The sequence below is a fragment of the Oncorhynchus tshawytscha genome, linkage group LG13 (assembly GCF_018296145.1).
Source record: "Oncorhynchus tshawytscha isolate Ot180627B linkage group LG13, Otsh_v2.0, whole genome shotgun sequence".
NCBI classification, from domain to species: Eukaryota; Metazoa; Chordata; class Actinopteri; order Salmoniformes; family Salmonidae; genus Oncorhynchus; species Oncorhynchus tshawytscha.
In genome coordinates this window covers 13,855,803-13,878,750 of record NC_056441.1, presented here as the reverse complement: position 1 = coordinate 13,878,750, position 22,948 = coordinate 13,855,803, and the positions used below count along the sequence as shown (strand labels likewise).

At 45.3% G+C, this 22,948-nt stretch overlaps 1 protein-coding gene across 1 annotated transcript in view; it reads left to right on the top strand.

The window, feature by feature from the left end:
• The window catches only part of gabbr2 (gamma-aminobutyric acid (GABA) B receptor, 2), a 395,696-nt gene that overhangs the window by 305,554 nt on the left and 67,194 nt on the right, over window positions 1-22,948 (top strand). The window contains exons 12-13 of the mRNA XM_042295213.1: window positions 3,322-3,429; window positions 10,556-10,678. Coding sequence (XP_042151147.1) covers window positions 3,322-3,429; window positions 10,556-10,678 — 231 coding nt within the window. The remainder of the gene's footprint in view (window positions 1-3,321; window positions 3,430-10,555; window positions 10,679-22,948) is intronic.

Sequence of the window (22,948 nt, the reverse complement as noted above, 5' to 3'; positions counted from 1 at the left end):
GCTGGAGGGTCATGTCAGGATGAGCCTGCAGGAAGGGTACCACATGAGGGAGGAGGATGTCTTCCCTGTAACGCACAGCATTGAGATTGCCTGCAATGACAACAAGCTCAGTCCGATGATTCTGACCCTCCACCTCCAAATCGTTCCCGCTCCAGAGTACAGGCCTCAGTGTAAAGCTCATTCCTTCGACGATAAACGCAAATCCGACTCTCACCCCTGGTGAGACATAACCGCGACTCGTCAGTGAAGAGCACTTTTTGCCAGTCCTGTCTGGTCCAGTGACAGAGGGTTTGTGCCCATAGGGCGACGTTGTTGCCGGTGATGTCTGGTGAGGACCTGCCTTACAACAGGCCTACAAGCCCTCAGTCCAGCCTCTCTCAACCTATTGCGGACAGTCTGAGCACTGATGGAGGGATTGTGCATTCCTGGTGTAACTCTGGCAGTTGTTGTTGCCACCCTGTACCTGTCCTGCAGGTGTGATGTTCGGATGTACCGATCCTGTGCAGGTGTTGTTACATGTGGTCTGCCACTGCGACGTCGATCAGCTGTCCGTCCTGTCTCTCTGTAGCGCTGTCTTAGGCGTCTCAGTACGGACATTGTAATTTATTTCCCTGGCCACATCTGCAATCCTCAAGACTCCTTGCAACATGCCTAAGGCACGTTCACGCAGATGAGCAGGGAGCCTGAGAATCTTTCTTTTGGTGTTTTTCAGAGTCAGTAGAAAGGTGAGTTTATTTATTAGTAATATATATACTGCTGTACATATTATTCTACCACTATAATATATCTACTGCTGTACATATCATTCTCCCACTATAATGTATCTACTGCTGTACATATCATTCTCCCACTACAATATATCTACTGCTGTACATATCATTCTCCCACTATAATATATCTACTGCTGTACATATCATTCTCCCACTATAATATATCTACTGCTGTACATATCCTTCTCCCACTATACTATATCTACTGCTGTACATATCATTCTCCCACTATAATATATCTACTGCTGTACATGTCATTCTCTCACTATAATATATCTACTGCTGTACATATCATTCTCCCACTATAATATATCTACTGCTGTACATATCATTCTCCCACTATAATATATCTACTGATGTACATATCATTCTCCCACTATAACATATCTACTGCTGTACATATCATTCTCCCACTATAATATATCTACTGATGTACATATCATTCTCCCACTATAACATATCTACTGCTGTACATATCATTCTCCCACTATAATATATCTACTGCTGTACATATCATTCTCCCACTATAATATATCTACTGCTGTACATATCATTCTCCCACTATAATATATCTACTGCTGTACATATCATTCTCCCACTATAATATATCTACTGCTGTACATATCATTCTCCCACTATAATATATCTACTGCTGTACATATCATTCTCCCACTATAATATATCTACTGCTGTACATATCATTCTCCCACTATAATATATCTACTGCTGTACATATCATTCTCCCACTATAATATATCTACTGCTGTACATATCATTCTCCCACTATAATATATCTACTGCTGTACATATCATTCTCCCACTATAATATATCTACTGCTGTACATATCATTCTCCCACTATAATATATCTACTGCTGTACATATCATTCTCCCACTATAATATATCTACTGCTGTACATATCATTCTCCACTATAATATATCTACTGCTGTACATATCATTCTCCCACTATAATATATCTACTGCTGTACATATCATTCTCCCACTATAATATATCTACTGCTGTACATATCATTCTCCCACTATAATATATCTACTGCTGTACATATCATTCTCCCACTATAATATATCTACTGCTGTACATATCATTCTCCCACTATAATATATCTACTGCTGTACATATCATTCTCCCACTATAATATATCTACTGCTGTACATATCATTCTCCCACTATAATATATCTACTGCTGTCCATATCATTCTCCCACTATTATATATCTACTGCTGTACATATCATTCTCCCACTATAATATATCTACTGCTGTACATATCATTCTCCCACTATAATATATCTACTGCTGTCCATATCATTCTCCCACTATAATATATCTACTGCTGTACATATCATTCTCCCACTATAATATATCTACTGCTGTACATATCATTCTCCCACTATAATATATCTACTGCTGTTCATATCGTTCTTAGTATGTAATGTGTAAATTCATCCGGTGTATACACACATTGGTTTTGGATTACTGTTCCAGTGCTATTTGTGTTGTTAATTGAAGTCGTTCCAACATTTCTTAATTACTTTCTTTTCATTTGTTGGATTTTGTGTGGATTGTTTTGTATTGCTAGGTATTACTGCACTGTTGGAGCTAGAAACATAGGTATTACTGCACTGTTGGAGCTAGAAACATAGGTATTACTGCACTGTTGGAGCTAGAAACATAGGTATTACTGCACTGTTGGAGCTAGAAACATAGGTATTACTGCACTGTTGGAGCTAGAAACATAGGTATTACTGCACTGTTGGAGCTAGAAACATAGGTATTACTGCACTGTTGGAGCTAGAAACATAGGTATTACGCTGCACCAGCAATAGCATCTTCAAATCGATGTACGCGACTAATAAACTTTGATGTGATTTAGGGTCATATATCTTTTTCATCCCCCACACAGACCAGACCTAGTCATTTGTCAAGGGGCCCCTAGAACAGTCTCTTTCAGTAGGGCTCCTATTTTCCTCAAGCAACACAGGGGGAGAATAGGGTTGCTGCTGAATCTCCTGCCTTGGTCTGTTCTATTGTGACTCTGCATCCCTGCCAAGAATGCTTTTCAACAGACAGACAAACAAACACAAACAGCATTTAGTGCAGTGGGTGTTAAAGTAGTGTTTTTCCGGCTTGTTAAATTAGATACTGTGGGAGTTATTACAGGATATAGCTTTGTTGCTCTTATTTAGTTACAACTCATTCTAAATACAGATATAGCCTACAGAAGGCACCATAGTATTTGGTTTGTTTTAATATCCTTGGATTTCAAGTAGGGAGAGGCTGCTAGGTCTCTTTTTAATAACACATATTCATACGTTTGACAGCCATGATCCTAGTATACGACTTCCTCTGAAGTTTGCACATTCACTTTCATGGAATTATGATAGGATTCTGACTATTTATAGTGCACTTTTAGAGCTTTTGGTGAATTTGTCGGCTAAGAAAAAATAAATGCTAACATCTTGTCAGTCTAGATCTTTGTTTTAGTCCGGCTCTTTGACAGCTTTTGACTGTTTCTGTCCTCGTCTTGCAGGTGCGAACATGGATCCTCATTGTGGGCTACACAACAGCGTTTGGTGCCATGTTTGCCAAGACCTGGAGAGTCCATGCTATCTTCAAGAACGTCAAGATGAAGAAAAAGGTGAGAGAAGACAGTGAGCTGCTGCCTATGGAACACTACTGCAGCATGGATTCCAATCCAACCCATTGCTACTCTTCCTGTCTTTCCTATCTATCTGTACCTTATCTCATAAACAAGCAAAAAATTGTAGTGAAAAAAAAACGTAAATCACTACCTGTGTGGTCTCATGGCCAAAATGATGGCCAACAGCAGGAAGTAGTGACGAGTGTTTTTACTGAAATTGTATTATGTGGAATGATGATGATTAATTATTATAATTATTATTACTATTATGACCATATCATCATCATTTTGCACTTGTCTTATGAATGAGGTGAATGAGGTCCCTTTCTATTTCAATTCAGTCAAATCAATTTCAAAGTGAACATGTACATTTTAAGTATTGCATTTCTATTCACTTCCTGAATCGGCTGAATAGATTTGACACCGATCCTGCCTCGTTGGTCACTCTGCTAATACAGTAGCTGACAGTGTTCAGGTTGTGGAAAGATGCAGAGTAGCCAACATGCATACAGGCTTTGTCGCAAATGGCACCCTATCCCCTATATAGTGCACTAACATAAGGCTCTGTCTAAAAGTAGTGCACTATGTAGGGAATAGGGTGCCATATGGGACAAAGCCATAGTGTCACCACAAGGAGGGGATTACAGCCACAGGTATGGGACCTGCTTTATGAGCAACGGAGCGCACATGCCGGATTAACATGCTAACTCCCCTTCTTTAGAAAAGACTATCAACATCAGACTAGCCAAGGTCATTTTGTTTTTTTGTGTAAACCAGTTAATTGAAGGAAGAGAGCGTTTTCTGTTGCTGTGAACAAGCAGCAGTATATTGTGGTAGTCACACGGTCTGGTCTGCTGAGGCTGGCTGCACTCAAGCAGAACGCAGGAGCCTAGAACCATAATTGGCCATTATGGACTCTGATAGAGAAATCCTGACTGGTTAACAGCAGCTAGCGCTTCTTATGCCACTGATTCCTGTGTCACTACACATGCATTATGTCAGATATCAAATGAATAGAGGGAGAAGAAGGTGTAGAAGAGAGAAGGGGAGGGACTGTTATGTGATATTGTTTCTGACCACATTTTCAGGGTTTGCAAAAAATAACACTTTTACCCCTCGCCTCGGAGCAAGTATGCAGCCCTATCACAATCTGGTTATCAAGTAGCAATCACAAGGGGAGCTTCCAGGTTGCTGCCTGTGACAATGTTGCTAAGGTATTTAGGTCTTAGATGGCAGGAAGCTTGGCCCCAGCGATGTACTGGGCCGTACGCACTACCCTCGATAGTGCCTTGCGGCCAACGGGGCCGAGCAGTTGCCGTACCAGGCAGTGATGCAACCATGTTTAGTTTTCCTGTTTGCTTATACAGCTCACTGAGTGCGGTCTTAGTGCCAGCATCGGTTTGTGATGGTAAATAGACAGCTACGAAAAATATAGATGAAAACTCTCTTGGTAAATAGTGTGGTCTTACAGCTCATCATGAGATACTATCCCTCACGCGAGCGAAACCTCAAGGCTTCCTTAATATTAGATTTTGTGCACCAGCTGTTGTTTACAAATATACAGACCGCCACCCCTTGTCTTACCGGAGGCAGCTGTTCTATCTTGCCGATGCAGCGCAAAACCCGACAGCTGTATGTTATCCATGCACAACTCAGTGAAACAAAACATATTACCGTTTTTAAATGTCCCGTTGGTATGATATTTGTGATTGTAGCTCGTCTATTTCGTTATCTAATGATTGTATGTTGTCTAATAGGACTGGTGGTAGAGGCAGATTACCCACTCGCCGTCAGATCCTTACAAGGCACCCCGACCTACGTCCCCGATATCTCTGTCTCCTTCTCATGTGAATTACTGGGATGTTGGCCTTGTCGGGGGTCTGAAGTAAATCCTTCGCGTTCCACTCGTTAAAGAAAAAATATGTTCGTCCAGTACGAGGTGAGTAATCGCTGCCCTGATATGAAAAAGCTATTTTCGGACATAAGAGACGGTGGCAGGAACATTATGTAAAACAGCAGCCATCTCCTCCCATGTCATTTAATATGATCCGTTTCCTACTGGTCACTACCACGTCTTCTAACAGAGGCGCCGGGATCTAAACCAGCACCTTTTACACTTGGTGATGCTCTTTTTCAACCAGAACATTTCCTCAAACTACATGTGTGTAACTGAGTAACTACTGTAGCAGACCTAAGAAGTGGTGTTTTTCTCCCAGTGGGAGACCCAGCAGTAAGGCAGGTTGTTAGCCCCACTCAGTCACCCCAAGCCCCAGAGGAGCTGCAACGATCCAGCCACAAAAAGCATTACAGACACTCTGCTCAGCTCAGACCGTACACATACACACACACACACGCACGCACGCACGCACGCACGCACGCACGCACGCACGCACGCACGCACGCACGCACGCACACACACACACACACACACACACACACACACACACACACACACACACACACACACACACACACACACACAGTGTACAGTACAGTTCAGGGACAGCTGGAGCTCCCCCTGGGTATATGCTGCTGCTGCGATCTTTCTCTAGAAAAAGTCAAGCTGAAGAAGCCAAGCTAGAGATTGACTCAAGCACTAAATAATTTACCACACACACCTTTTGTTCTATGTTCAGTGCACACGCACACAAGCACACACACATGCTCCCTGTGGTGAACCTGATGGAATGTGTGTGGGGTTTCTGTTACTGCTGTGCGAGACTGGCCGATCATCAGGGAGAGTGGTGATTCATCTCGTTGTTTAAGCCTGCAGTTTTCTACAGGATTAAAGGGCTATGTGTTTGTGTGCTTGCGCACATGCTTGTGTGTTTGCATTCTTGCGTCCGTACGTGTGTGTGCTTTTCTGTAACACACACTCTACCCACTGACCTGTTTTCGATTGACATATTTCGATTCCTCTCTTCAATGGAAATACAAAACAGCAAACCAATATCTATCTGACACAATATGCTTGTGTAGCTGGTGTGATTATGTAAAGGCTTGCCAGGCCTCTGTGGCTGCATCTCTGCTGGCCTTTTGATATTTGTAGTCCACCTCACATCACATCCTGGATAGATGTGTCGGATGGCAACGGCTGCAGGAGGGAGTGTGGGAGAGCTGTCAGAGAGAGAGTGCGTGGGAGGCAGAGAGAAAGAGAGAGATTTAAAGATGGAAAGAGACATCTCTCCTTTAAGTCTGCGGTCATCTCAAACACAAACACGTTTTGATATCTTCAGATGTGCTAAAAAAGGGAGGATCTTTTGTGTTAACATCTAAAAAGATTTATTTTTGATTTGTAATTCAAAGAAAAACAAAACAGCTCTTGCTCCTGTGAAATGTGTTGCTATGGCAATTATGCAGACTCAGTTTTTTCTCCTCTCTTCCTCCTCCTCCGCTTCTTCTTCCTCTTCTTCCTCCTCTTCTTGTTCCTCCTCTTCTTGTTCCTCCTCTTCTTCTTCTTGTTTCTCCTCTTCCTCTTGTTCCTACTCCTCCTCCTCCTCTTCCTCCTCTTCTTGTTCCTCCTCCTCCTCCATCAGAGCAGAGAGACTAAACTGAGTGCTCCCCAGGTGGAGCTAGACAGCCCTTAAATCTAAAGACCTATTCCCTGGTGGTTCAGCAGGGCCAGGATCTGTCTGTCGGCAGCAGTTAACCTAGCTCCCTCCCTCCCCTCCTTTTCCCTCCCTCCACACACACACTGATTGAGTGCAGGGTCTTTGGCTGAGTGAAGTGATAGCTGTTGTCAGTCATCAGAGTGTTGCTGGGGGTTCGCCATGGAACCCCAATGATATTTGCCATCTCTTCATCAATCCCTCCGTCCTTTCGCCAGTCCCTCCATCTCCGTCCCTCCTTCCCCCCTCCCTCAGAGAGAAGACTGTAAATCAGAGTGTGCTCAATAAGGGTTCCACTCAGTAAGGTTCGCACAGCACTCCTTCACTCCTTAAAGAGGCCTGGTTCAGTGTTGGGTAAGCACGGGGCCTGTCAATCAAACAGGCTGCTCTGCAGCCTCCCTCCGTGTCTGCCTGGTAGTCTGTCTCTGAGATTTACTTTAGAGTATTCTTGAACGTGCACATAGTGAGATACTCCATTGTACACACACACACACACACCCACAGACACACACACACACACACACACACTAATGTGTACACACATAGAGAAGACAAAACATAGTGCACATAGTGTCCACATAATACTGTACAAGCTTACACAGAACAGTGACCTCACGCGTGTGTACATGATCTGATATGAGCTGATATGAGCTCATACTAAAATAAATACACATCCCTATGCAAACGTTTGATCATATCTGACGATCCCATTCCCCATGGATCAGGGCCTTGAAAGCATACTGCTCTCTTCCCTGATCACAACTAGTGTACACAGTGTATTCTACAGTTCACACAGTCCACATCCCCATGCTTTTAATGATGAATCAGCAGTAGAATATAGAAATACTGTCACCAGGGTAGGCAGAAGCGTTTAAAATGCAAAGAAGAAAGCAGGCCTGATGTAGCCAGCTCTAATGTTGGCAGGCCTGATGTAGCCAGCTCTAATGTTAGCAGGCCTGTTGTAGCCAGCTCTAATGTTAGCAGGCCTGATGTAGCCAGCTCTAATGTTAGCAGGCCTGATGTAGCCAGCTCTAATGTTAGCAGGCCTGATGTAGCCAGCTCTAATGTTAGCAGGCCTGATGTAGCCAGCTCTAATGTTAGCAGGCCTGATGTAGCCAGCTCTAATGTTAGCAGGCCTGATGTAGCCAGCTCTAATGTTAGCAGGCCTGATGTAGCCAGCTCTAATGTTAGCAGGCCTGATGTAGCCAGCTCTAATGTTAGCAGGCCTGATGTAGCCAGCTCTAATGTTAGGCAGGCCAGCTGATGTAGCCAGCTCTAATGTTAGCAGGCCTGTTGTAGCCAGCTCTAATGTTAGCAGGCCTGATGTAGCCAGCTCTAATGTTAGCAGGCCTGATGTAGCCAGCTCTAATGTTAGCAGGCCTGATGTAGCTCTAATGTTAGCAGGCCTGTTGTAGCCAGCTCTAATGTTAGCAGGCCTGATGTAGCCAGCTCTAATGTTAGCAGGCCTGTTGTAGCCAGCTCTAATGTTAGCAGGCCTGTTGTAGCCAGCTCTAATGTTAGCAGGCCTGTTGTAGCCAGCTCTAATGTTAGCAGGCCTGTTGTAGCCAGCTCTAATGTTAGCAGGCCTGATGTAGCCAGCTCTAATGTTAGCAGGCCTGATGTAGCCAGCTCTAATGTTAGCAGGCCTGATGTAGCCAGCTCTAATGTTAGCAGGCCTGGTGTAGCCAGCTCTAATGTTAGCAGGCCTGAGCCAGCTGTTAGCAGGCAGCTCTAATGTTAGCAGGCCTGATGTAGCCAGCTCTAATGTTAACAGGCCTGATGTAGCCAGCTCTAATGTTAGCAGGCCTGATGTAGCCAGCTCTAATGTTAGCAGGCCTGTTGTAGCCAGCTCTAATGTTAGCAGGCCTGTTGTAGCCAGCTCTAATGTTAGCAGGCCTGTTGTAGCCAGCTCTAATGTTAGCAGGCCTGTTGTAGCCAGCTCTAATGTTAGCAGGCCTGATGTAGCCAGCTCTAATGTTAGCAGGCCTGATGTAGCCAGCTCTAATGTTAGCAGGCCTGATGTAGCCAGCTCTAATGTTAGCAGGCCTGTTGTAGCCAGCTCTAATGTTAGCAGGCCTGATGTAGCCAGCTCTAATGTTAGCAGGACTGATGTAGCCAGCTCTAATGTTAGCAGGCCTGATGTAGCCAGCTTTAATGTTAGCAGGCCTGATGTAGCCAGCTCTAATGTTAGCAGGCCTGATGTAGCCAGCTCTAATGTTAGCAGGCCTGATGTAGCCAGCTCTAATGTTAGCAGGCCTGATGTAGCCAGCTCTAATGTTAGCAGGCCTGATGTAGCCAGCTCTAATGTTAGCAGGCCTGATGTAGCCAGCTCTAATGTCAGCAAGCCTGATGTAATGGAGAGCAGGGAGCAGAGAGCATATTTATTTATTATGGGGCACAGCTATACAGATTGACTCAGATACTGTAGGTAGTGTACTGTGCTGTGTGGATCTTAAATTGTATCCAGTATACAACAACACTATGTCCCATTGGGAATAGCAGAATGTGATCATTTATTAATTTGACATCTGTCTTGGCCAAAGGGACATGAGACCATGGTCAATCTTCTGATATGATTCTTCTGTGGCGGTGGAGAGAGAGAAAGTGTTAAACCAATCCCCCATTCCATTCTGAGTCCCCCGTCTTCTGTCTGTGGCGGTGGAGAGAGAGAGAGAGATAGAGAGAGTGTTAAAGATAGACCACATCATTTATATGAAATGGTTTCTCTCAAGTGCGTCCATGTCTGTGTTCTCCTGACCTTTGCTTTGATGTGGACGGCGGTGGGGTCAAACGCTGTTCAAAATAAAGATCAGACGGGAGGGGGCGGGGTGGCCCACCTTTCATCCTCTAAAGTTCACCAACACAAAAGAGGGTCTTTGTTGATTTATGCAACTCCCGCTCGGGTTGGTGTCTTTTACCAGCTCACTGTATCCTACCTCTCATCCCTCCCTACCCTCCCTACATTTAAAAAGGAGCTACCTTCGTGTGTCAATGTAGGACAACTTTGTGGTTCCAGGAAGAGCCCTTTTTGATTCCAGGAAGAGCCCTTTTTGATTCCAGGTAGAGCCCTTTTTGGTTCCAGGTAGAGCCCTTTTTGGTTCCAGGTAGAGCCCTTTTTGATTCCAGGTAGAACCCTTTTTGATTCCAGGTAGAGCCCTTTTTGATTCCAGGTAGAGCCCTTTTTGATTCCAGGTAGAGCCCTTTTTGATTCCAGGTAGAGCCCTTTTTGATTCCGGGTAGAACCCTTTTTGATTCCAGGTAGAACCCTTTTTGATTCCAGGAAGAGCCCTTTTTGATTCCAGGTAGAGCCCTTTTTGATTCCAGGAGGAGTCCTTTTTGATTCCAGGTAGAGCCCTTTTTGGTTCCAGGTAGAGCCCTTTTTGGTTCCAGGTAGAGCCCTTTTTGGTTCCAGGCACCCTTTCCAAGTATTTGTCCCTTTTTTTAAAAGTGTACCTACAGCCACCTCTCTCACCCTGTCTCCCCTATCATTCTCTCTCTTCTCTTCTTCCCTCCAGATTATCAAGGACCAGAAGCTGCTGATCATCGTGGGTGGGATGCTGCTGATTGACCTGTGCATCCTCATCTGCTGGCAGATCGTTGATCCGCTGAAGAGGACCGTGGAGGAGTACAGCTTGGAGGTACATCTGACCACCATTTTTCTCCCATTTATATTAACAAAAACATACTCTGACCACGTTTGTCATGTGACCTTTCCAGGGAAAAACTGGGACCCAGAGTATTTCCTTGCCATAACTTACTGGGGGAAATGCTGGGCCCTTATCCACCACAATTTAACACCAACATCTTGGTGACACCACTAGATTCTCTAATAGCGATAATGGTTCTGGATCTGGGGCACCAACATGTCCGCCAGTGAGGCCAGATCAGCAGCAGGCTTCGTTGTGGTTATTTTTGGTTCAGGAGGATATGAGCCACTCTGCCACCTCCTGTCCTCTTCCACTGCTAGCCAGACCCTCTCCTTACCAAGCCAGCTGGGATGTGGGGTGTTGGCAAGGCATGCCGGAAAGAAACACTTGGCAACCCTCTACCCCTGCTACTGGGTAAGGGCCGATGTGTAGAGAGCTGGTGGACTCAGCTCTGCCAGGATTAGTTGAGGGATGGACTTCACCTAGCTAGGATTGATTACAGTTGGACTTAGCCTTGCCAGGATTGATTGAAGGGTGTATTTTGCTTTGACAGGACTGTTTGGAGTGTGAATGGCTTTTTGGATCCTGACACACCATATTTGGACCACAAACTGTCATGAGTGATTAGTAGTTAGAGATGGTGACTGTAATGTTTGGCTTTGTTAAAACTGTGATTGATATTGCTGCTGTAACTGTTATTTAGGTCACTGAACAGGATAACGGAAGCTGGATGATTGTCGTTGATTGATTATTGTTCTGTGTCTGTAACAGTGGGCATAATGTATTATGTGTCTTGTGACCGGAGTGAAACTTTGATCAGTCAAATATCCACCACAAATGAACATGGTTGTACTGTACATCTTAATAGGCTCTTCTAATACACTTCTAATACAGCACTAATACAGTCTGTTTGCATGACAGCCCACTAACTACCATCCCACCATCACGGTTTAACAGCAAACGGAATTACAGATCTACATTTGACTTCCAAAGTCGATTGGCCTTTGATGTTGTTGGCGGTGGGCACAGACTCGTCAGGGTACACCGGGGGTACGGGCTAAGTGGATGTTCAGAGCTAATTAAGAAATCCTTTCAACTCCTCCAGACACCTCCTCAGCTCCTGTCAAGATCGGAGCTTCTGACAGGGCAACGTCCTCCATAAACGCCAACGCAATTGGTTGAGATGTTTAAAAGAGCCCTGGTGACCTTCGACAAATCAGCAGTGGGATTGGAAGTTCAGGGTGCAGAGTCGTGATGAAAGGCGGCCCTCAGTGGTGTATTCTGGGAGGATTCCGGGAGGGTTGGGGGAGGTTCTTTGAAAGTTCTTTGATGCTATTGACCCGACGTGAAGCTGTTGCTTTTTCATGTTTGTTTGCTCTGCTTGGTCCTGCGGAGGAAAAAGGTGGGATGGAAGGATGAAACTCTCCCTTGGAGTCAATTACCTTTCTGTGACTTCAATTAAACGAGATGCCTCTGAAATGATAAGAAGTGCTTAGCTGGTTACAGCCCCCAAAGCAGCGGGTCACAACGCATTCACACTCTGGTTTCTTGGAAAGGAAAAGACAGTCCCAAGTCAATGTAGTGTTCTCACAGCCCCAAGTCAATGTAGTGTTCTCACAGCCCCAAGTCAATGTAGTGTTCTCACAGTCCCAAGTCAATGTAGTGTTCTCACAGTCCCAAGTCAATGTAGTGTTCTCACAGCCCCAAGTCAATGTAGTGTTCTCACAGCCCCAAGTCAATGTAGTGTTCTCACAGTCCCAAGTCAATGTAGTGGAATGAATGTATTAGCCTCTCTGAGTATGAGCCTGTCCCCTGGGTGTGGCTCTGCATGCCTGGGCTGTGGAATTCAGGATCCGCAGCCTGAGGAGCCTGGCTCCACTGGGCCAAGAGACAGGAGAACACTAACGAGTGAGTGAGTGAGTGAGTGAGTGAGTGAGTGAGTGAGTGAGTGAGTGAGTGAGTGAGTGAGTGAGTGAGTGAGTGAGTGAGAGAGAGAGAGAGAGAGAGAGAGAGAGAGAAAAGACATGTGCACACTGCCCACAAAATGAGGTGGAAACTGTTCTGCACTTCCTAACCTCCTGCCAAATGTATGAACATATTAGAGACACATATTTCCCTCAGATTACACAGATCAACAAGGAATTTGAAAACAAACCCGATTTTGATAAACTCCCATATCTACTGGGTGAAATACCACAGTGTGCCACCACAGCAGCAAGATTTGTGACCTGTTTCCACAAGAAAAGGGCAACCAGTGAAGAACAAACACCATTGTAAATACATTCCATATTTATGTTTATTTATTTTCATTTTCCCTTTTGTCCTTTAACCATTTGTACATCGTTACAACACTGTATATATACATACTATGACATTTGTAATGTCTTTATTATTTTGGAATTTCTGTGAGTGTAATGTTTACTGTTCATTTATATTGTTTATTTCACTTTTGTATATTATCTACCTCACCTGCTTTGGCAATGATAACATATGTTTCCCATGCCAATGAAGCCCATTGAATTGGATTGAAATTGAATTGAGAGAGCGCTCTGGGATTGAGAGAGAGAGAGAGCTCTCTGGGATAGAAGAGAGAGAGCGAGTGCTCTGGGATTGGAGAGAGAGGGAGAGAGCTCTGGGATTGGAGAGAGAGACAGAGCGCTCTGGGATTGGAGAGAGAGAGAGCTCTGGGATTGGAGAGAAAGAGGGAGAGAGCTCTGGGATTGGAGAGAGAGAGAGAGAGAGAGCGCTCTGGGATTGGAGAGAGAGAGAGCTTTGGGATTGGAGAGAGAGAGAGCTCTGGGATTGGAGAGAAAGAGGGAGAGAGCTCTGGGATTGGAGAGAGAGAGAGCGCTCTGGGATTGAAGAGAGCGAGAGAGAGCTCTGGGATTGGAGAGAGAGAGCGCTCTGGGATTGGAGAGAGATCGCTCTGGGATTGGAGAGAGAGAGGCTCTGGGATTGGAGAGAGAGAGAGCTCTGGGATTGGAGAGAGAGAGGGAGAGAGAGAGAGAGCTCTGGGATTGGAGAGAGAGAGAGCTCTGAGATTGGAGAGAGAGAGGGAGAGAGAAAGAGAGCTCTGGGATTGGAGAGAGAGAGAGCTCTGGGATTGGAGAGAGAGAGCTCTGGGATTAGAGAGAGAGAGAGGGAGAGAGAGAGAGAGCTCTGGGATTGGAGAGAGAGAGGGAGAGAGAGAGCTCTGGGATTGGAGTTGTATGGTGTTGCGTCCTAGCTGACTGGACTGTTTGGCGGGCGGCGTGACGAGGGAGAGATGGGATCATGGCGTTACGCCGGATGGTGGACCACTCTGGGGAATGCAGGGAGAGAGAGAGATTAGCCACGATTGATTGGTGCGAGAAGAAGGACCATTAACTCTGAATCTGTGTCCCAAATGTAAACATATTCCCCATGTTGTGCACTATCTTTGACCAAAACCCTATAGTATGGCCCTATGGGCTCTGGCCAAGAGTGCACGAAATAGGGAATAGGCTGCTATTTGGGACCCATGCGCTGAGATTCTTACAAGGCTTCAGGCATGGTTTCCCTGCCGTCCCTCCCCTAGCTTCCTTCCCCCTTTCCCTTCCTCTCCCTCTGTCTCCCCTGATTCTCTCCTTCCATTCTCCAATATCAAGATGTGTTAGGAGGACTGGGAGGAGAAACACCTGGCGACCTTGGGCTGGCAGACTGGGTCCACATGCGGCATCAAAGGACATAGTGTGTATACAGAGATGTGGCTGTACTGAACTGAACTGTCAGTGTTTAGTCTGCTCTGCTGAGAGGTTGTTGTCTGTCATACAGGGCAACAGGATGTAGTCTATGGTATTGATTTAAGATGTACCTGTACCTGCTGTGTACATTGATCATGTGTATCATATGCATGTATGGACTTACCTGTAGGAGGTTGCTTGTTTATATGCAAATCTTGTATTTACTTCACTGTGTGTGTGTGTGTGTGTGTGTGTGTGTGTGTGTGTGTGTGTGTGTGTGTGTGTGTGTGTGTGTGTGTGTGTGTGTGTGTGTGTGTGTGTGTGTGTGTGTGTGTGTGTGTGTGTGTGTGTGTGTGTGTGTGTGAGAGAGAGAGAGCTTTCAGGCATACAGTGCATTTGGAAAGTATTCAGACCCCTTGACTTTTCCCACATTTTGTTACGTTACAGCGTTGTTCTAAAATTGATTAAATTGTTTCCCCCCTCATCAATCTACACACAATACCCCATAATGACATCACAATACCCCATAATGACATCACAATACCCCATAATGACAAAGCAAAAACAGTTTTTTGTATAAAAAATGAAATATCACATTTACATAAGTATTCAGACCCTTTACTCAGTACTTTGTTGAAGCACCTTTGGCAGCGATTACAGCCTCAATTCTTCTTGGGTTTGACACTACAAGCTTAACACACCTGTATTTGGGGAGTTTCTCCCATTCTTCTCTGCAGATCCTCTCAAGCGCTGTCAGGTTGGATGGGGTGCATTGCCACACAGCTATTTTCAGGTCACTCCAGAGATGGTCGATCAGGTTCAAGTCTGGGCTCTGGCTGGGCCACTCAAGGACATCCAGAGATTTGTCCTGAAGCCACTCCTGCGTTGTCTTGGCTGTGTGCTTAGGGTCATTGTCCTGTTGGAAGGTGAACCTTCACTCCAGTCTGAAGTCCTGACCGCTCTGGAGCAGGTTTTCATCAAGGATCTCTCTGTACTTTGCTCTGTTCATCTTTGCCTTGATCCTGACAAGTCTCCCAGTCCCTGCTGCTGAAAAACATCCCCACAGCATGATGCGGCCACCAGCATGCTTCACCATAGGGATGGTGACAGATTCGCTTGGCATTCAGGCCAAAGATTTCAATCTTGGTTTCATCAGACAGGAGAATCTTGTTTCTCATAGTCTGAGTCCTTTAGGTGCCTTTTGGCAAACTCTAAGCGGGCTGTCATGTGCCTTTTACTGAGGAGTGACTTCCGTCTGGCCACTCTACCATAAAGGCCTGATTGGTGGAGTGCTGCAGAGATGGTCGTCCTTTTGGAAGGTTCTCCCATTTCCACAGAGGGACTCTGGAGCTTTATCAGAGTGACCATTGGGTTCTTGGTCACCTCCCTAACCAAGGCCCTTCTCCCCGATTGCTACCTTTTTTCCCGGGCGTCCAGCACTAGGAATAGTCTTGGTGGTTCTAAACTTTTTCCATTTAAGAATGATGGAGGCCACTGTGTTCTTGGGGACCTTCAATGCTACAGAAATGTTTTGGTACCCTTTCCCCAGACCTGTGACTCGACACAATCTTGTCTCAGAGCTCTACAGACAATTCCTTTGACCTTTTTTTGCTCTGACATGGACTGTCAACTGTGGGACCTTATATAAACAGGTGTGTGCCTTTCCAAATCACGTCCAATCAATGAAATTACTAAAGGTGGACTCCAATCAAGTTGTAGAAAGGCTGATCAATGGAAATAGGATGCACCTGAGCTCAATTTCGAGTCTCATAGCAAATGGTCTGAATATTTACGTAAATAAGGTATTTCTGTTTTTTGATTTTTGCAAACATTTCTAAAAACCTGTTTTCGATTTGTCATTATGGGGTATTGTGTGTAGATTGATGAGAAGTGTTTCATTTAATCAATTTTAAAATCAAATCAAATGTATTTATATAGCCCTTCTTACATCAGCTGATATCTCAAAGTGCTGTACTGAAACCCAGCCTCAAACCCCAACCAGCAAGCAATGCAGGTGTAGAAGCACGGTGGCGAGGAAAAACTCCCTAGAACATTGCCAGGATGTTCAAATGTTCATAAATGACCAGCATGGTCAAATAATAAGGCCCTGCCCCACCGTCCCTTCGGAAAAGCTGACCACAACTCCATTTTGTTGATCCTGCCTACAGACAGAAACTAAAACAAGAAGCTCCCACGCTGAGGTCTGTTCAACGCTGGTCCGACCAATCTGATTCCACACTCCAAGACTGCTTCCATCACGTGGACTGGGATATGTTCCGTATTGCGTCAGACAACAACATTGACGAATACGCTGATTCGGTGTGCGAGTTCATTAGAACGTGCGTTGATGATGTCGTTCCCATAGCAACGATTAAAACATTCCCAAACCAGAAACCGTGGATTGATGGCAGCATTCGTGTGAAACTGAAAGCGCGAACCACTGCTTTTAATCAGGGCAAGGTGACCGGTAACATGACCGAATACAAACAGTGTAGCTATTCCCTCCGCAAGGCAATCAAACAAGCTAAGCGTCAGCATAGAGACAAAGTAGAATCTCAATTCAATGGCTCAGACACAAGAGGTATGTGGCAGGGTCTACAGTCAATCACGGATTACAAAAAGAAAACCAGCCCCGTTACGGACCAGGATGTCTTGCTCCCAGACAGACTAAATAACTAAATACAGTGCCACTGGCACGGCCTGCAACCAAAACATGCGGACTCTCCTTCACTGCAGCTGACGTGAGGAAAACATTTAAACGTGTTAACCCTCGCAAGGCTGCAGGCCCAGACGGCATCCCCAGCCGCGCCCTCAGAGCATGCGCAGACCAGCTGGCTGGTGTGTTTACGGACATATTCAATCAATCCCTATCCCAGTCTGCTGTTCCCACATGCTTCAAGAGGGCCACCATTGTTCCTGTTCCCAAGAAAGCTAAGGTACCTGAGCTAAACGACTACCGCCCTGTAGCACTCACTTCCGTCATCATGAAGTGCTTTGAGAGACTAGTCAAGGACCATATCACCTCCACCCTACCTGACACCCTTGACCCACTCCAATTTGCTTACCGCCCAAATAGGTCCACAGACGATGCAATCTCAACCACACTGCACACTGCCCTAACCCATCTGGACAAGAGGAATACCTATGTGAGAATGCTGTTCATCGACTACAGCTCGGCATTGAACACCATAGTACTATAATACCCTCCAAGCTCGTCATCAAGCTCGAGACCCTGGGTCTCGACCCCGCCCTGTGCAACTGGGTACTGGACTTCCTGACGGGCCGCCCCCAGGTGGTGAGGGTAGGCAACAACATCTCCACCCCGCTGATCCTCAACACTGGGGCCCCACAAGGGTGCGTTCTGAGCCCTCTCCTGTACTCCCTGTTCACCCACGACTGCGTGGCCACGCACGCCTCCAACTCAATCATCAAGTTTGCGGACGACACAACAGTGGTAGGCTTGATTACCAACAACGACGAGACGGCCTACAGGGAGAAGGTGAGGGCCCTCGGAGTGTGGTGTCAGGAAAATAACCTCACACTCAACGTCAACAAAACTAAGGAGATGATTGTGGACTTCAGGAAACAGCAGAGGGAACACCCCCCTATCCACATCGATGGAACAGTAGTGGAAAGGGTAGCAAGTTTTAAGTTCCTCGGCATACACATCACAGACAAACTGAATTGGTCCACTCACACAGACAGCATCGTGAAGAAGGCGCAGCAGCGCCTCTTCAACCTCAGGAGGCTGAAGAAATTCGGCTTGTTACCAAAAACACTCACAAACTTCTACAGATGCACAATCGAGAGCATCCTGGCGGGCTGTATCACCGCCTGGTACGGAAACTGCTCCGCCCACAACCGTAAGGCTCTCCAGAGGGTAGTGAGGTCTGCACAACGCATCACCGGGGGCAAACTACCTGCCCTCCAGGACACCTACACCACCCGATGTTACAGGAAGGCCGTAAAGATCATCAAGGACAACAACCACCCGAGCCACTGCCTGTTCACCCCACTATCATCCAGAAGGTGAGGTCAGTACAGGTGCATCAAAGCTGGGACCGAGAGACTGAAAAACAGCTTCTATCTCAAGGCCATCAGACTGTTAAACAGCCACCACTAACATTGAGTGGCTGCTGCCAACACACTGACTCAACTCCAGCCACTTTAATAATGGGAATTGATGGGAAATGATGTAAAATATATCAATAGCCACTTTAAACAATGCTACCTAATATAATGTTTACATACCCTACATTATTCATCTCATATTTATACGTATATACTGTACTCTATATCATCTACTGCATCTTTATGTAATACATGTATCACTAGCCACTTTAACTATGCCACTTTGTTTACATACTCATCTCATATGTATATACTGTACTCGATACCATCTACTGTATCTTGCCTATGCCGCTCTGTACCATCACTCATTCATATATCTTTATGTACATATTCTTTATCCCCTTACACTTGTGTGTATAAGACAGTAGTTTTGGAATTGTTAGTTAGATTACTTGTTGGTTATTACTGCATTGTCGGAACTAGAAGCACAAGCATTTCGCTACACTCGCATTAACATCTGCTAACCATGTGTATGTGACAAATAACATTTGATTTGATTTGATAATAATCACAGTAGTTGTCGTGCAGCAAGTCAGCACCAAGGGAGTAAATGTCAGTTGGCTTTTCATAGCCGATCATTAAGACTATCTCTACCGCTCCTGCTGTCTCTAGAGAGTTGAAAACAGCAGGTCTGGATTTTTCTGCATCATTTTTGGACAGAAAGTTTCTGATTTTTGCAATGTTATGTAGATGGAAAAAAAGCTGTCCTTGAAACAGTCTTGATATGTTCGTCAAAAGAGAGATTATGGTCCAGAGTAACGCCGAGGTCCTTCACAGTTTTATTTGAGATGACTGTACAACCATCAAGATTAATTGTCAGATTCAACAGAAGATCTCTTTGTTTCTTGGGACCTACAACAAGCATCTCTGTTTTGTCTGAGTTTAAAAGTAGAATGTTTGCAGCCATCCACTTACTTATGTCAGAAACACAGGCTTCTAGCGAGGGCAATTTTGGGGCTTCACCATGTTTCATTGAAATTTATAGCTGTGTGTCATCCGCATAGCAGTGAAAGTTAACATTATGTTTTCAAATGACATCCCCAAGAGGTAAAATATATAGTGGAAAATAAGTATTTGGTCAATAACAAAAGTTTATCTCAATACTTTGTTATATACCCTTTGTTGCCAATGACAGAGGTCAAACGTTTTCTGTAAGTCTTCACAAGGTTTTCACACACTGTTGCTGGTATTTTGGCCTATTCCTCCATGCAGATCTCCTCTAGAGCAGTGATGTTTTGGGGCTGTTCCTGGGCAACACGGACTTTCAACTCACTCCAAAGATTTTCTATGGGGTTGAGATCTGGAGACTGGCTAGGCCACTCCAGGACCTTGAAATGCTTCTTACGAAGCCACTCCTTCATTGCCCGGGCGGTGTGTTTGGGATCATTGTCATGCTGAAAGACCCAGCCACGTTTCATCTTCAATGCCCTTGCTGATGGAAGGAGGTTTTCACTCAAAATCTCACGATACATGGCCCCATTCATTCTTTCCTTTACACGGATCAGTCGTCCTGGTTCCTTTGCAGAAAAACAGCCCCAAAGCATGATGTTTCCACCCCCATGCTCAGCATTCTTTGTCCTCCAAACACGACGAGTTGAGTTTTTACCAAAAAGTTATATTTTGGTTTCATCTGACCATATCACATTCTCCCAATCTTCTTCTGGATCATCCAAATGCTCTCTAGCAAACTTCAGACGGGCCTGGACATGTACTGGCTTAAGCAGGGGGACACGTCTGGCACTGCATGATTTGAGTCCCTGGCGGTGTAGTGTGTTACTGATGTTAGGCTTTGTTACTTTGGTCCCAGCTCTCTGCAGGTCATTCACTAGGTGCCCCCGTGTGGTTCTGGGAATTTGCTCACCGTTCTTGTGATCATTTTGACCCCACGGGGTGAGATCTTGCGTGGAGCCCCAGATCGAGGGAGATTATCAGTGATCTTATATGTCTTTCATTTCCTAATAATTGCTCCCACAGTTGATTTCTTCAAACCAAGCTGCTTGCCTATTGCAGATTCAGTCTTCCCAGCCTGGTGCAGGTCTACAATTTTGTTTCTGGTGTCCTTTGACAGCTCTTTGGTCTTGGCCAAAGTGGAGTTTGGAGTGTGACTGTTTGAGGTTGTGGACAGGTGTCTTTTATACTGATAACAAGTTCAAACAGGTGCCATTAATACAGGTAACGAGTGGAGGACAGAGGAGCCTCTTAAAGAATAAGTTACAGGTCTGTGAGAGCCAGAAATCTTGCTTGTTTGTAGGTGACCAAATACTTATTTTCCACCATAATTTGCAAATAAATTAATTAAAAATCCTACAATGTGATTTTCTCGATTTTTTTTTCTCATTTTGTCTGTCATAGTTGAAGTGTACCTATGATGAAAATTACAGGCCTCTCTCATCTTTTTAAGTGGGAGAACTTGCACAATTGGTGGCTGACTAAATACTTTTTTGCCCCACTGTAGAGGGTGACCCCTAAGAAATTTTATGGCCTGACTTCAAGGCATTCGTTTTAATTACACTATGTAGCTATAAAACCCTTCTCCTAACGCCTTAAATCAAGTCTCCTTTCTGATCCACAATTAAAACTCGTGCCCCAGATATTAATTCTGTCCCTGTATGTCCCCTTCAGAGCACTGAGGTTGCATCTCAAAGAGGGTTTAGTGCACTAAATAGGGGATAGGTTGCTGTTTGGGATGCATCTAATACCAGTCAAAGGTTTGGACACACCTACTCACTCAAGGGTTTTTCTTTTTGTAGAATGTTCTACATTGTAGAATAATAGTGAAGACATCAAAACAATAGTGAAGACATCAAAACTATGAAATAACACAGATGGAATCGTACTAACCAAAGTGTCAAACAAATCAAAATATATTGAGATTCTTCAAAGTAGCCATCCTTTGCATTAATGACAGCTTTGCACACTCTTTGCTCATTCTCTCAACCAGCTTCACCTGGAATGCTTTTCCAACCCAATGTAAAGCATAGTAAAAATAAAGAAAAACCCTGGAATGAGTAGGTGTGTCCAAACTTTTGACTGGTACTGTACATATCAGTGTCTTTTCCCACAGTAGCAGGCCTCTTTAACAGGGATCATGCTAGTTACAGCTACAGGAAAGTAGGATTGCCCTGCTGGAAAATTCTGGAGACATTCTGCTGTAAAAGGCAATTAGGTCCATTTTGCGTCTCATGAATAATTAAATGTTTGTTAACGTTGAGGATGTTTCAGGAGAGGTAGGGGAAGTTTTAGTCATAGCTGGAGGGAGGTTTTCCACTGTGCTTCTGCATCTGCGTTGCTTGCTGTTTGGGGTGTCAGGCTGAGTATCTGTAAAGTACATAGTGACAACTGCTGATGCAAAATGAGCTTTGTAAAATATTTGATTGATTTCATTGGTTGGCTGGGTCGAACAGATTAAGCCCCATGCGCAGCACAGACTGACACGTGAGTATCAATACACCCGTGTTAGAGAAAAGGCTGTGTGTGTGTGTGTGTGTGTGTGTGTGTGTGTGTGTGTGTGTGTGTGTGTGTGTGTGTGTGTGTGTGTGTGTGTGTGTGTGTGTGTGTGTGTTTGTGTGTGTGTTTGTGTGTGTGTGTTTGTGTGTGTGTGTTAGAGAAAAGGCCATGTGTGTGTGTGTGTGTGTGTGTGTGTGTGTGTGTGTGTGTGTGTGTGTGTGTGTGTGTGTGTGTTTGTGTGTGTTTGTGTGTCTGTGTCCGTGTGTGTGTGCGTTTGTGTGTGTGTGTTTGTGTGTGTGTCCGTGTGTGTGTGTCTGTGTGCGTGTTTGTCCTTGCGTGTTACCCATATGTGAAAGCCCCTCTACTCTGGCCTCAGTATTGTCTCTGGTGTAATGAAGGACAAACCATTGAGGGCCTGATTAGCATTCTGGTGGAGCCTGCAGCAGACCCCCTCTCCTCCCTTCTCCCTCTTTCCCCCCTTCCCACTCTTTCTCCCCCTCCTCTGTCTCCCCCCTCTCCTCCCTTCTCCCCTTCCCTCTTTCTCCCCCTCGTCTCCCACCTCCTCTGTCCCATCTCTTCTCCTTCCCCCTCTCTCCTCCCTCCCTTCTCTCTCCCCACCTCCTCTGTCTCTCTTCCTTTCTTTCTCCCCCCTCGTCTCCCACTCTCTCGCTCCCACCTCCTCTGTCTCTCTTCCACCCTCTCCTCCCTTCTCCCCTTCCTCTCTCTCTCCCACCTCCTCTGTCTCTCGTCCACCCTGTCCTTCCTCCTCCACCCTCCCTTTCTTTATTCCTCTCCTCCTCTTTCTCCCCCTCGTCTCCCACTCTCTCTCTCTCCCTCTTCTCCCCCTCCTTGCCATCTCTCATTCCAAGGCTGCAGCAAGCAGGCTGCAAAGCAGAAATATTGCAGTGTTGCATCGCCATGGCAACGGCCATGGTTTCTGACACCCATAACGGCAGAGAGCCGCACTGTTGATCCACGAGAC